Here is a 14,442-nt window from a genome sequence, read left to right on the forward strand (position 1 = left end):
GGGAGCGAGGGGACCGATGGGGTGGGGGGCAGATCGGGTCCCCCCAGCTGGGACTGGGGTGCCCGCAGTGGGTTGGGGGTGCTGGTGGGTGTCTCCGGGAGCTGTGACTGAGCGAGGCGGTGCCAGGGCTGGGGGCGGATTTTTTGAGCTCCTCAGAGCAGCGGCAGCCGTTGGAGGAGTTGGGCGGCTGTTTCTCCCTCTCCGCTCGGAGGACGAGGAAGAAGAGGAAGAAGAGGAAGAAGAGCAAGAAGAGGAAGAAGAGGTTTTGCTGCTGCCTCTCTCACCCTCTCCCCACCTTCCCTTTTCCCCCCAACCTTTATGGACGAGCGCCGGAGCTTGCTCTGCTCCCCAGCTGCCTCTTCTCTCAGCCGGTACCCGCGGGGCGGCTCAACCAGCAGCCACCACAACCTGGGCTACAGCGAGCAGCTGCCCCCCGCCGCCCCCCAGCCGCTCCCCGAGCAAGAGGAGGAAGAGGGGGAAGAAGGGGAGGAAGGCAGCATGACCGTAGTGGGGGGCGGCGGTGGCGGAGACCCTTTGCTGGAAGAACCCCAGCATCCTCATCCTTTGCTCGGGGGGGACCGCTACGATCAACCCCCACCTGTGGCCACCGTCCCTGCCGGCCAACCTGCCGATGGCGGGGAGCACGAGTGCTGCGAGCGGGTGGTGATCAACATCTCGGGGTTGCGCTTCGAGACCCAGCTGAAGACGCTGGCACAGTTCCCCGAGACGCTGCTGGGGGACCCCCGTAAGAGGATGCGCTACTTTGACCCCCTTCGCAACGAGTATTTCTTCGACCGTAACCGTCCCAGCTTCGATGCCATCCTCTACTACTACCAGTCGGGCGGGCGCATCCGGCGACCTGTCAACGTCCCCATCGATATTTTCTCCGAGGAGATCCGTTTCTACCAGCTGGGGGAGGAGGCCATGGAGAAGTTTCGGGAGGATGAGGGTTTCATTCGGGAGGAGCAGCGTCCACTTCCCGACAAGGAGTTTCAGCGCCAAGTGTGGCTCCTCTTCGAGTACCCTGAGAGCTCTGGGCCAGCCCGAGGCATTGCCATAGTCTCTGTCCTGGTCATCCTTATCTCTATTGTTATCTTCTGTCTGGAGACCTTACCTGAATTCAGAGATGACCATGACTATGAGGGAACTGGAGGAACCTTCGGGATGGGTGGTGGCCCTCTTCCACCTGATGTCTTCACCAACTCCTCGTCCTCAGCTTCTTCCATGGTGTCATCTTTCACTGACCCCTTCTTTGTGGTGGAGACTTTGTGCATCATCTGGTTCTCCTTCGAGCTGCTGGTCCGATTCTTTGCCTGTCCCAGCAAGGCCACCTTCTCGAAGAACATCATGAACATCATTGACATTGTGGCCATCATTCCCTACTTCATCACACTGGGCACCGAGCTTGCTGAGAGGCAAGGCAATGGCCAGCAAGCCATGTCCTTAGCCATCCTCAGAGTCATCCGACTGGTCAGAGTCTTCCGCATCTTCAAGCTCTCCCGGCACTCCAAGGGTCTGCAGATCCTGGGACAGACCCTCAAGGCCAGCATGCGGGAGCTGGGTTTGCTCATCTTCTTCCTCTTCATTGGCGTCATCCTTTTCTCCAGTGCCGTCTACTTCGCAGAAGCCGATGACCCCAGTTCAGGTTTCAGTAGCATCCCTGATGCCTTCTGGTGGGCAGTGGTGACCATGACCACAGTGGGCTATGGGGACATGCACCCCATTACTATTGGGGGCAAGATTGTGGGGTCTCTTTGTGCCATCGCGGGGGTGCTAACCATTGCTCTCCCCGTGCCTGTCATAGTCTCTAATTTCAACTATTTCTACCACCGAGAGACAGAAGGTGAGGAGCAAGCCCAGTACATGCATGTCGGGAGCTGCCAGCATCTCTCATCCAGCGAGGAGATGAGGAAGGCTCGCAGCAATTCCACCCTCAGCAAGTCTGAGTACATGGTGATCGAGGAAGGGGGGCTCAACCACAGTGCATTCAAACAGGCTGCCTTTAAGACAGGCAACTGCACAACCTCAAACAATCCGAACTGTGTGAACATCAAAAAGATCTTTACAGATGTTTAAAATGACAAAACCAACCAAACAGCAACAGAAAATCTGAGGATGCCGTAGAAAAATAACGACAACAGTAATAATGCAAAGTGACTGTGTACTCGGTGTTGTGTGGAACATGCACCATCGTCGGTCTGTCTGTGCCCTCATTTTTATATGTTTATTTTTTTAAATCCTTCCTTTCTAAAGATCCAAAAAGACGGATTTAAAATTCTCCGGAGGAGAGGATGGCTAAAGGGTAAAGAGAAGGAAAATGAAGGCAAAACCACACTCACCGTTGAAACAGGTGCTTTTTCTGCAACGTGTTGCAGGGCTGCTTTTATTTTCTTGGGTTTGGGGACCTCTCGCTTTGCTCCTGAATCCCCCTCTTCCTCCTCCCCATTCCCCAAAGGCAGCGCGTAGCCGATTTCCCTTCCATCACATCAACTCACTTGTTGGATTATCAGTGCTGGATTGGGTGGGGAGGCGAGGAAAACATGTTGCCGAGTGCACTGGAAGGGGGTTGGGAGGAAATAAGCATTTAATTTTGCAGAGAGTCGCTGTTACCACATTGTTAAATGACACTTAATATTGAAACATGTGGTGTGCCATTACGGGCACAGCACAGATTCTGTTTTCTCCCCCCTTAGATCATTTATGAATTTCTAATCTGGTCACAGACCGAGTGCAATCAGTGCTGATTTAAATAGGAGAAAAAAACACACCAGCCCTCTTTTTCTGTTTTTAATTCCCTTCCTGTGTAACCTTATGGCATTATTTCATCCAATGGCAAATTTGTGGCCGTGCAGCAGGACTGTGTGTAGGGAGGAGGGAGGCAAAAAGCAGAACAGAATGGTTTCAGGAGTTGATGATGCGAGGGGAGCGACGCTGGTGTGGAGTGGGGGATGCAGGATCCGTGAGGGGCTTCTCGCCGTGGCTGTGCAGCCTCAAACCCACCCAGCTGGAGACAAAGGGATATTTCCTGTCTTTTTTTTTTTTTCTCAATGCATTTGGGAGAGATGCAGCCGCTTATCGCAAGAAGATTAAAGCGGCGAACACGCCTTCCAGCGGAAGTCACTAATTCGGACCAGAGTGATGCAGTTGCCATGGCGACCCTGGTTTCCTGGGAAACCCCCGAAGGTTGTCATGGCATCCCTTCTCCCATCCCCCTTGGTCCTCGCTCTTCCCACAAAAAACCTTTCCAGATGGTTCCAGCCCCATCATCCCGCAGGACACCGTGGCTCTACCCGGCTGTGTGACCCCACCCTGGCACCCCCTTCCCGGACCGTGGCTTCCCCTCTGGCCAAATAAAGCGCTCGTGGGCAATAAGCACACCACAAATCCAACTCTCCCTCGCAGAGGAGCTCACACCTTGTCAGTGAAGTGTGGGGATGGAGTCTCATCCTGCAAACAAGAGTTCCTGCTCTGCTGAGAATGACCCCCGCGCTCCTCCTGCACCGCATGAAGCCCGGCGGTCACCCCAAACCCCGTGCCAAATGGCACCGGGCAGCCAGTGGGAGAGCTCGTCTGAGAAACCTTGGCAGCTTTTTGCAGCGAGGGGGACAGATCTATAAAGAATAGGACTGAAAAGTAACCAAAACCCTGCCGGGGAAAATACACCGGCTTCATCTTCACCTGTGCACCAGGGGCCACGGGACATCTGATGGGATCAGGTGAGCTTTGCACCGGGTAGAGTTTAACAGGATCATCAAGTAATGGGACTTTTTGGGGACAAACCTCATGTTCTCCATTGTTCAGTTTTATTTTACAGCTTACCTTTCTGCACATTAGGTAAAGTAGGATAACACCCTATAGCTCCTCTGACTATATTTGCTTTTCACTTTGCTTTTTAGTGCTGTGCGTAAAAGGAAAACCCTGATGCTTTGCTGCAGCTGAATTTCTTCAATCACGTGCTAGAAAGGTTATTTGTAGGGTTTAATGCTTTGGTCCGACCTCTGCCATCGATGCAGGCTGAAGACAGGGCCTGGCTCCACAGCCTTGAGTGCTTTGTCTCCAGCTCTGCTTTGTTTTTCTTGGGTTTGGGTTAAATAAAAAGCAGATTCCTTCGAGGTGGTGTACTGCACAGGGATGTTCTTGAATAGCCCCTATGGCAACGAGGGGTTTGACCTCAGCCAGGGCGAGTCACACCTTTCCCAGTGTGTGGAAGAGGGGATTTGTCTTAAGAGATGCCAGCCGTGCCAAAATCAGAGTTAAGCAAGGATTTTAACTTAGACTTAGAAGGATCAGGATGGTTTGTAACCCTCTCCCTAAGCCTTGCTTCAGCCCCAGTGAACAAAACCCTTATAACCAAGAAAAACATCAGAGCAGCATCTTGGCTCGTGGTGTGCGATGGCTTTATCAGAGCTCCCGTAGTTTTCACTGGCTGAGGATCTAACAAATGATCTTTATTAGGGAGATGACCTAGAGGTAAAAAACATCCCCTCATGTGGGAAAACTGGGAACCCTTGTCTGGGACAACTGGGAACACCTCAGCATGGCTTTTTCCCCAGGCTACCAGTGGACTGAAGTGTCATTTCTGCCTCCAAGCTCTTACTTTTTATTGCTATCAAAGCTTTCCTGCCCAACTATTCCTAAAAGGAAGATTTGAGTTAAAAACAGGGGAAATTATCTGACTCAGGAGAGCTTACAGATGAGTTTTGTGTCTGTGTTTTCCCCATGGCAGCTGCACAGGGTACGGAAACCACATGTTCTCCTGGAAATGGCACAGTACAATTTTCAGTTTCTCTACCATCTAAAACAAGCAGAAACCTTGCAGGTTGTTGCTTTGCTTTCCCGACTACTCTCTGACTTATTTTGTAGGGGTAGAAGAACTTCAAATAGATTTCGTTGACAGTAAAAGATGCTTTTTGGGAGAGGTGACAAGGAAACCACTTCTTCCACTGGAGCAAAAGGCAGTTTTGCTCAAGTACTGAATGGTATCACTGAGAAATATAAAAGCACTATCTTTAAGACCCCAGAAATTGGAAGGGGAAAAAATGGGGATATCCTTTCGATGCACTGCCCCATTTCTGTCTGCCTCTTCCTCCTGCGCTGTCTCGTTCGGTCTCGTTCAGCGAGATGAATGCTTTCTGTTGCTACACGGTCTGACGGCTCCTCTCAAACTGGCTGCCACGCGCGGTTGTGCCAAGAATTGGAGGGAGAGCGCTGAAAGATTGTTCTCTTGGCAGCCAGCTGCTTATTTAACTTACTTTGCTCGCTTGCAATGTGCCTCCTGTTAGGACTTAGAGCTGTTTTAACAGCCACTGGGGAGTTGAAGAGGAGCCTCAGCCTTCGCAGCACGTTGGACTTGACTGTTTCTAATGTGTTTAGAGGGGGCAGCGTTAGGAAATCAGTGTTGGCGGAGTTGCCTGCCTGCCGCAAAGCCTTCCCAAGGCAAGGTGAAGGGCTTGCCGAGGCTCAGCTTATTCCATTAAATGGAGGGAAGTGCATTACTGAAAGCTGCTGGCTGCCTTCTCCAATCACACAGAAGGCAAGCAAGGGAAAGGCTGCATCCCTAAGTAGTCCCCAGCGTGGACTCCCCAGCTTGTCTGCGTGTGCAGCGTGGCAGGGATGCTCTCTAAAATGTCCTCCTCCTCCTCTCTGTCCTTTGTACGTGTCATCTCAGAGACAAAGTGACACTGCTGGCACTGAAGGATGGGAGCAGGCAGCTCCTGCCCCAAGGATGCAGTCATAGGAGGCAGTAGCTGCCTCGATGAATGCGTTACGTATTCAGTTTTTATAGGGCCACTAGATGATCCAGAGCTGCCCTACCTCCTTTCCTAGGCTCCTTTCATTTTCTGTCTGCTATTTGGGACCTATTCCCTTCCCGATTTCAGCCCTAGATGCCACCTTGAGAACATCCTTGATACAAGGGGATGCAGGGGACATGCAGGAAGCCTAACCCTGGCTCCTCTGCTTGGTCCTTTGACACTGTCACCTTTTTCTCCTGCTTATTTGGCCTCTTTATTTTGGTGTGTTTGTGGGCCTGATCTCTTCTAAAAAGATCCTGTTGTTCTCCAGCACAATAGATGTCCTTCAGGTGCTTTAGGGTGGCCAGAGGAGCAGAACAGTATCCATCACACCCCAGGTCTAGACACAAACAAGGGCTGGAGGTATCTTTTTCCTCCAGGAGGGTTAAATTTCCTCCCAGGCAATTGTGCCTGTTTCATCTCTTGACAGAAGAAGTCAGGTTTTGTTTTTAATCGCCAATTTATAGACAGTTAAGTGGAGTCAACGGGCAGACAAGTGGTTCTCCAGCAGAAGAGAAGGAGCCACCCAGAGCTCATCAGCTGTGGAAGGGTCTCTCCTGGCAGAGCTGGAGTGCAAGGAAAGGGGCTTTTGCAGCGGCTGGTGTGTACAGAGAGTGTTCTGCATAAAATGTGTTTAATTGTGTAGTTTGGAGCCCTCTTCCTGCCATCCTTTTAAAATATGCATGTCTTGGTGAGAGCGCATGGAGGCTCCCATCGCAGCCTGACAGAAGGCAGGGCCTTTTCCCCACACATTTTTAGATGCTTTAATAAGTGATCGCTGGGTAAGACTGCAAACCTGTGAGTACAAACAAACAGGATTTAAATTGCTCTCTACAACTACCTGAAAGGAGGTTGTAGAGGACGAGAGGGAATGGCCTCAAGCTCCACCAGGGGAGGTTTAGGCTCAACATTAGGAAAAAATTTTTCACAGAAAGGGTCATTGAGCACTGGCAGAGGCTGCCCAGGGAGGGAGTTGAATCACCTTCCCTGGAGATGTTTAAGGGACGGGTGGACGAGGTGCTGAGCGACATGGTTTAGTGATTGATAGGAGTGGTTGGACTCGATGATCCAATGGGTCTTTTCCAACCTGATGATTCTATGGTTCTATGATTCTATGAAATGCGACTCATTTTACCCGTCAGTCTCAAATGCTACGTGTTCTGGAAAAGAGAGCTCAGAGCACCATCATCCTCATGCAAATGCAGTTGTATGGGCGATAGGCACAGGGAAACAGGGACTTTCTGGACATCCTGGGCTGCATCCAAAGCAGCGTGGCCAGCAGGGCAAGGGAGGGCATTCTGCCCCTCTGTTCCTCTCTTGTGAGACCTCACCTGGAGGATTGTGTCCAGTTCTGGAACCCCCAACATAACAAGGAGATGGAGCTGTTGGAACAGGTCCAGAGAAGGCTACAAAGATGATCAGAGGGCTGGAAAATCTCCCGTATGAGGACAGGCTGAGAGAGTTGGGGTTGTTCAGCCTGGAGAAGAGAAGGCTCTGAGGAGACCTTAGAGTGACCTTCCAGCACCTGAAGGGGCTACAGGAAAGCTGGGGAGGGGCTGTTCACAAAGGCTTGTGGTGAGAGGAAGAGGGGGAATGGGTATAAACTGGAGAGGGGCAGATTTAGACTAGACATAAGGAAGAATTTTTTCACCATGAGAATAGGGAGGCCCTGGAACAGGATACCCGGTGGCTGCTCCATCCCTGGAGGGGTTCAAGGCCAGGTTGGATGGGGCTTGGACAGCCTCATCTAGAGGGAGGTGTCCCTACCCATGTCAGGAGGGGTGTGGAATTAGATGGTCTTTAAGGTCCCTTCCAACCCAAAATATTCTATGACTGTATGCTTGTAGGATGCTGTGGGTGAGACAATATCCTCTAAATTGTCTCCTTCACTGCTCTGGAGCTGATTCTGCTCTTCTGCATTCATCCCTACCACGACTCTGCACCCATCGTCTAAACCAGGGTGCTCAGCTCAGCCTTAGGGGATGTTGTGTAGCTGGAGGCTGTGTTTGGGATGGAATGCTACTGCCTTTCCCCATTTCCCTGAGTGCTGCTCCCACTGGGTGCACCCACTAGGTACCAGCGAGCCCGATGTATGCTGTGCTGCAGGTGCACGGCCGCGGGATCCCTCTCCCCATGCCAGCAGGTGTTGAGCAGCGAGAACTCTGTGTGCTTCTATGGCCGGAGGGATTTCCTCAGAAAGAGCAATGGGACTGCAACCACCACTGCTCCGACAGGGACGTTTTGGGAGTGGTTCAGGGTGGGTGCCCCAGGCTGCCTCATTCCAGCTGGAAGTCACTTCTCTGACAGCAGGAGGGGTTTGGTTTCCTTTGGGGCTGGTGCTGCACAGTTTTCTTCGGGCAGATACAGGGCTGGCATGAGGAGAGAGTACAGCCCTGCTGTAGGGCAGAGGAATCCTACAGTGGGAGCCACGTTTAATGCTGGGGGAGCCCAGCAGAGCAGTCTCAGCTCTGTCTCTGCAGTATTTGGCTCTTGCCACAGCCCAGGCTCTCTTGGCTCCACTGTGGTCAAGCCTGGGATACAATGGAGACCTTTTACTCCCATACTTGGAATCCCACACAGGAAAGTGAGTAATGGTGTCTCCGTCAAAGCCATATTCATCCCAGCTGATGAGATGCGTGTTTGCTGCTTTATGCTGGAAAAGCATCAGGGCTCCTGCTCTTTGTCAGCTGGCAAATCCCTTTTTTTTGCTCCTGAGAACCATTCTCGGTGCAGAAGAGGGATGTGTGCTGAGTTCCATGCTGCTCTTGTAGCTGCAGCCCCTTTATTCCCGCTGCTGGCAAACCTCAGCCAAAAACGAGAAAATCCCCTGTGAGCTCCTTTTCCTTCCATGAATAAGGTGCTGCTTTATAAGCCCCCAGGTTTCAGGGCTCATTTGTGTCTCATCGCTGCCCAGAGCCTGAATTTTCAGCGCTGAGGATGCTCTGCAGCAGGGCAGGGAAACCTTCACGCATGAACAGCCCTGCAGGGCACCGTCAGTTTTCTTCTTCTTATGAACCATGACGTGCTGAAGTAAATTATAACCTGTCTCCTATCTCATGCATCTTGTCTCTCGAGTTAGAAGTAGCTAAAATACTTCCTCATCGCTGCTTTTCATCCACTCATAACAGGAATAGTCTTTACCCAGCCGTGCTGCACACTAATATTAGGACCCCTGGCTCAGTGATGCTGGGTTTGTTTAAGAATGATTCATTTCCTTAAGACTTGTAATTCAGATACTTTTCTGAGCATGTTTAAGCTCTGTCATGTCTGTTGCTTTTCTACAGTTGCTGGACTTCAGTTTTAGCTTCTTTAACGCGTATTAAGGTGGGAAGACTTGGTTTGGATGAGCAGCTTGCACAACTGGATTAGCCAGTGGCTATCTCTGCTCTCCCTAGCGAGGATAGAGAGTGCAGTCAGTTTTATTTTGATGCTAACCAGCACCAGCTGCTTTGCTTTGCTTCAAAGCACTGTCATGGATAGATAGAGAAAATCCTTTGGGATTGTGTCATGGTTTGATCGGCAGAGGAAGCACCGAAGGCTCAGCCTCGGCAGGGGCAGCGGGGCTGCTGGCAGGGCTTGTGCTCGGGGTCTTGCTCTCATGGGGAGCTAAGATTTCAGTGAAGCATGGACAGGATGAGCCCACAACGTGTTTTTTTTTTTTGCATTTGCAGAGAGATGTATTTGCCATTTGATTTGGTTGCAAGAAATTAGCTGAGTGCCAGGCAGGTGGTGGCTGCTGCTATGCTGCTCAGGAGGATTTTGGCATGGAGTTGGTCCATGATAACACGTCTCTCTGAATTCCAGACCTGGAGGATGGGAGCACTGTGGCGTTTGCTGGGTGTTTGCCATCTGCCTGCTGAGTAGCTTTGGGCAGCTGACCTTCTACGGGCCTCAGTTCCCCCATCTGTAAATGACAACGAGTGGCTTCATGAAGTGTTTGCAATGAAACACTCTGTGGAAGGAAGAGGCAGTTTTGAAACACAGAGCCAGAAGCAAAGAATTCTCCGAAGGCTTTATGGACTTCAGTTTTCATGAACCTTAAAGAGCTTGCAGAGGCTCCCCCTGATGCCCCGTTGACTGCAGTTATTTCCCCTAGCTGGAGGAAAGCCTGGGGGTTCATACAGCTTCTGGGGGATGCCAGCTCTGCCCTAGGGCTCCCCTTCCCATATTCAACCTCCTCTCCTCCAATTTCTTTACTCTTCCTCTTTGCATTTGCTTTTCCATTCTTATGACCCTTTCCTCCAGAAACCTCTGTGCATTTATAGTCAGAATCCCTCTTCTCCCTCCTTGCTGGTCTCAGATTGGAGCTGCCAATGTGGCTCAGTACTGATTCGAGCCTCAGGCTGTTGCAGCAGGTCAAAAGTGGGAAATAAGAAGTTTGGGCTTAAACTGAACCTGCCTCCTGCAAATTTGGGCTTGCAGGAGGGCTGTGGAAGTGGCACCCTGTGCTTGTGCTTTACCCTTCGGTTGCCTGAATGATGTTTTGCACTTCAGAAACCTCCAGACCAAAGGAGGGAATCTTTCTGCTGCATCTCAAACGAGCCTGGGCTATTCTCTCCTAGGGCTGGAAACCTTTCTGCAAGATGTCTCCCTTCCTGGTTGCAGAACACTCTGAGAAAGCAGAGCACCCCACAAGGAGATGTGAACCAGTGAGCTCAGCTTGGGTTCAGCTGGTTTTCTGGTTTGTGGTATCTCCTGAGAACTGGTTTTATTGCTTATTTTCTTAAAAAAGCTGCCATGCAGCTCCCTTAGAGGGGAGAATTACACAAGCTTTTACCTTTATCAGCCGAACATAGAACTCTGTAAGAAGAGATATCATCGTATCTCTTGAAATGATATCTTGATATGATAAGAACTGTTTTTCCTAACCCTGTGTTGACTGGCATCAATTATATCTTCCTCTTTAATTCTGTATTAAGACTCTCAGCCATTCCAGCATATTGTCTGGGATCAGCGACAGATGGCCAGACCCATCAGTTTGCAGGTCACTCTGTTTATCCCTTATAAGACTGGTCCAACAGGAGCTATTTTCCAGTCTTCTGGATTTTCACCAGGTCTAGGGCTCCAGAAATATTCCATACTTGCAATCTCACCAGCTGCTTCACCAGCTCCAAATGCTTCCATACAAGTTATTTGGCTTGGCTGATTTAAAACCACGTAATTTTTGTGGCTGCTGATTAATATCTTATGTTTCTCTTGGAGTGGAGAGGATTTCATCACCCCTGTAAGATGGGAATAGAAGGGGCTGAAGAATAAGTCTTACGAGGAGTGGCTGAGGGACTTGAAGTTGTTTAGCCTGGAGAAGAGGAGGCTGAGGGGAGACCTTATTGCTCTCTACAACTGCCTGTAAGGAGGTTGTAGAAATGTGGGTGTTGGTCTCTTCTCCCAAATGATGGATGGTAGTACAATAGGGAATGGCCTCAGGGGTTTAAAAGACAGGTGGTTGAAGTGATCAGGAAGATGGTTTAGTAGTGGACAGGTACAGTTGGGCTTGATGATCTCAAAGGTCTTTTCCAACCTAGTGATTCTGCGATTCTATGATCTGGATCTCTTCAGGAGCTGGAGCAACAGTATCTCCTGAGTGGTCCTGAGTTCTCACTCCCACTGTTGTTCTTGCTGAATTTGGTGAAACAACATCATTGTTAGGTTAAGGATTTGGGGTTTCTTTCTACAAGAGGAGGGATAGAGCCTGAAAGGCACCAGGGTACCCCAAAGAGCTTGGTTATTTGCCTGGTTTGAGAAAATTCTTATTTACCACTTAACCTGCAGAGCCTCAACTCTGCCACCCTCTTCTTAGCCACACCAGTTGGATTTCCCAGCCTGTGCTGTGCAGAGGGTGCTGTTTGGATTTTATTTGTGTAATACTCCAGTGATGCTTGAGGATCCTGGCTTTGCAAAAAAAGCAGGAGCCCTTCCATGCTGGCAGGTGGGAGGGGGGTGTAATCCCCCACCCCCAGCAAGCCCAGTTAGCTATAAGTCCTTCTGGCACTTCAGGATAAGCCAGTGCTTGAATAACCAGCTGGTCCGAGACCCTTGCAAGGAGCACTAAGCCCCTCTGGTAGCTTATTTTCCCCGAGTGCTTCTCTGCCTTGCAGGGGAATCTTTGCTCCTTGCGGGAAATCCCACCTCTTGCCTTTCTCTGCCTGCTTTTACCATCCCTGCAACATCCAGAGTTGGGTCTCACCCTCCTTGGTGCATTGATCCTATTTTTTCTTGCATATCTCCATTTCTAGGGGGCGGAGAATAAGCTCATTTTTGGGGATGAGCTGAACCAGGCAGGTCCCGATGCCTTAGGCTGGTCTCTGAACTGTGGATACAGATCCTTCCTACCCTTGTCTCATCACCGGCTGCTGATGAAGCATCCGGCTCACATAATCTGATTTGGTGGTAACGCTCATCTTATTAACGTGCACCACACACTGGTTTTAATATAGTTAATGAACCTCACTATAGGAAGCTTTACTAATTCCCACTTGAAAAATCACCAGGAAAGGGTCAGAATTGGGTCGTGTAACTCCTGCTGTCTTGCACGGGGCTTAAACCCTCGAATAATTTGGCTGTGCCCCATTCTGAGCACAGAGCCTGGGATGTGATGCTACAGGAGGTGGGATGCTCCCGTTGCTGCAGTATGAAATAAATGCAGAGAATGGATTTTTAAGAAAATGAGAAGGATACAAGCAATTGCATTAAGTTTTTAAGAGTTTCGGTGTCTCAAAGACAGAGCAGAGCATCTCACTGTATTAAAAGAGGCTGAGTCCCTTCATGCTGCAGGGTCATTAAGCTTCAGAGCTGACCTGTTGCAGTTCCAGTTGGGTTTGTGCACTGCAGGGGCTCAGCAGCTCTGGCACCACAGAGGTTGGAGGATTTTGTGTTGCCCTTTGCCAACCATCTCTTCTCTCTGGTCACCAACAACAGGACCTGAGGGAATGGCAGGAAGCTGTGCCAGGGCAGGGTTAGGTTGGATATTAGGAAAATGTTCATCCCCCAGAGGGTGGTGGAGCCCTGGAACAGCTCCCCGGGGGCACCAAGCCTGACAATATTCCAGAAGCACTTGGCCAATGCCCTCAGACACATGATGTGAATGTTTGGGTTGCCCTGCGCAGGGACAGGAGTTGGAGTTGGTGATTCTTGTGGGTCCCTTCCAACCAAAGTCATCCTATCATTTTCCATCTCCATCCCTGCACCAAAAGGGATCCCAGATTTGGCCTCTGTGGGAGAAACACTGCAGTCTGAGTGCTGGGCGTGGGATCATTCCTAGCTCCTGCCATCCCCTCTATCAGATTAATAAAATCAAACAAATGCTTGATATCATGTGAATTATATTGGATCAGAACAAACCCAGCTTGTTTAAGATAAAAACATAATGAGGAAAACCCACTTTGCACTAATTATTCTGGATTTTGAACTTGCCATTAAGTTGAGATAATGATTAATAAGTGGAATATATTTAATGAGTCATTTTTCTATCTTTAGCTTGCTTTAGATTGTGTTGCATTTAAGCCCTTAAACAATTTTAATTAGCAATTTGTGTTTGTGGAGAATGGGGAGGTGAAATTGTTGAAGGGAACCAATGTGCAACATTGATCCTACTTTGCCATGAAAAGAAGTGAGAACCTGTTGCTTGTTTTCCAACCCAGGCTGTGCATAAAACGGTTCTGTGCTCTGCCCAACAGATAACAGAAGAAGTTTGAAAAATTAAGATCTTCAGGACTGCGTCGAGAAATGAAATGCCTCCAAGGAAATGGCAAACATCGCAGACACAGCGACTGATGCTGCTGTGGAGCCGATGGATGGAGGGTCTGTCCTCCCCACTTAAACCCATTTCACCTCTCATATATATGTGTGTGTATATATATATATATATGAAATATTTGCCGCGTTATCTGTGTTTTCAAAGTGCATTAAGTAGAAGGGAACATCTTTGCAGCCAGAAGATTATCTTCAAATCATGTGCAATATAACAAGACTGAACAAAGCCAGGGAAAAGGTGGAGGGGAGGTGGAAATTGTTTGGACAGTCTTTCAGTCTTTTTTTAATTATTATTTTAAAAAAATCTCTTGAAAGAGTAAGCATCCAGAAAGGAAACGTTAACCAGAGCTGCTAACAAGCAGTCCAAATGGTTTTGTTAGGGGTGGGAGGGAGATGGGGGGGAATTTGCTTACTCTCACTGTTCCCTGTTGAAGGACACGGGCTGTTTTCAGTACTGGGATGTGAATATTTTTTGTTCCATCTTTCTGACTTTTCTGTAAATGTTCTTTATAAGTTGGTCTGTGCTGTACCAAAGGCTGTGATTTATTTTAAGTCCTCATTAAGGCAGCAACATCTCTGCCAATGCTGAGGAAAAACGGTGTTGGAACAGTCAACAAGTCGTGCCTTGCTTTCAGGAGCACTCCATGAAAAACTAAGGAAAATCGTATTTCCAGGGGTGGAAAAAGTATAAAAACCTAATCCTGGCTCATTGTGTCCCTGCTCTGTTCCAGAAGAGCCTGTGGGCCCTTCTCTGCTGTCCAATGGGACTTGAATCCCAAGGGAATATTACAGCATCGTGTTGTTAATCCCATAGTAAATGGGAAGTCCATCGCCCCTTTGCCTGTTGCTGTTTCATTTTGCAGGCTGAGGGGTTTTTTCATGGCAGGTTAAGAGCTGTGGG

At 49.5% G+C, this 14,442-nt stretch overlaps 1 protein-coding gene across 1 annotated transcript; it reads left to right on the top strand.

Annotated features, from left to right (window-relative positions):
* Positions 1–241: 241 nt before the first annotated feature.
* KCNA3 (potassium voltage-gated channel subfamily A member 3) lies at positions 242–2,922 on the top strand. Its single transcript, XM_069875765.1, has one exon. It carries the CDS (start codon positions 319–321, stop codon positions 2,074–2,076), a length of 1,758 nt encoding a protein of 585 aa, XP_069731866.1. The 5' UTR covers positions 242–318; the 3' UTR covers positions 2,077–2,922.
* Positions 2,923–14,442: the final 11,520 nt, after the last annotated feature.

The sequence above is a fragment of the Phaenicophaeus curvirostris genome, chromosome 24 (assembly GCF_032191515.1).
Source record: "Phaenicophaeus curvirostris isolate KB17595 chromosome 24, BPBGC_Pcur_1.0, whole genome shotgun sequence".
Taxonomy (NCBI): Eukaryota; Metazoa; Chordata; class Aves; order Cuculiformes; family Cuculidae; genus Phaenicophaeus; species Phaenicophaeus curvirostris.

Coding starts and splice junctions, on each gene's coding strand:
- KCNA3 (XM_069875765.1), top strand. CDS start 319: ATGGACGAGCGCCGGAGCTTGCTCTGCTCCCCAGCTGCCTCTTCTCTC.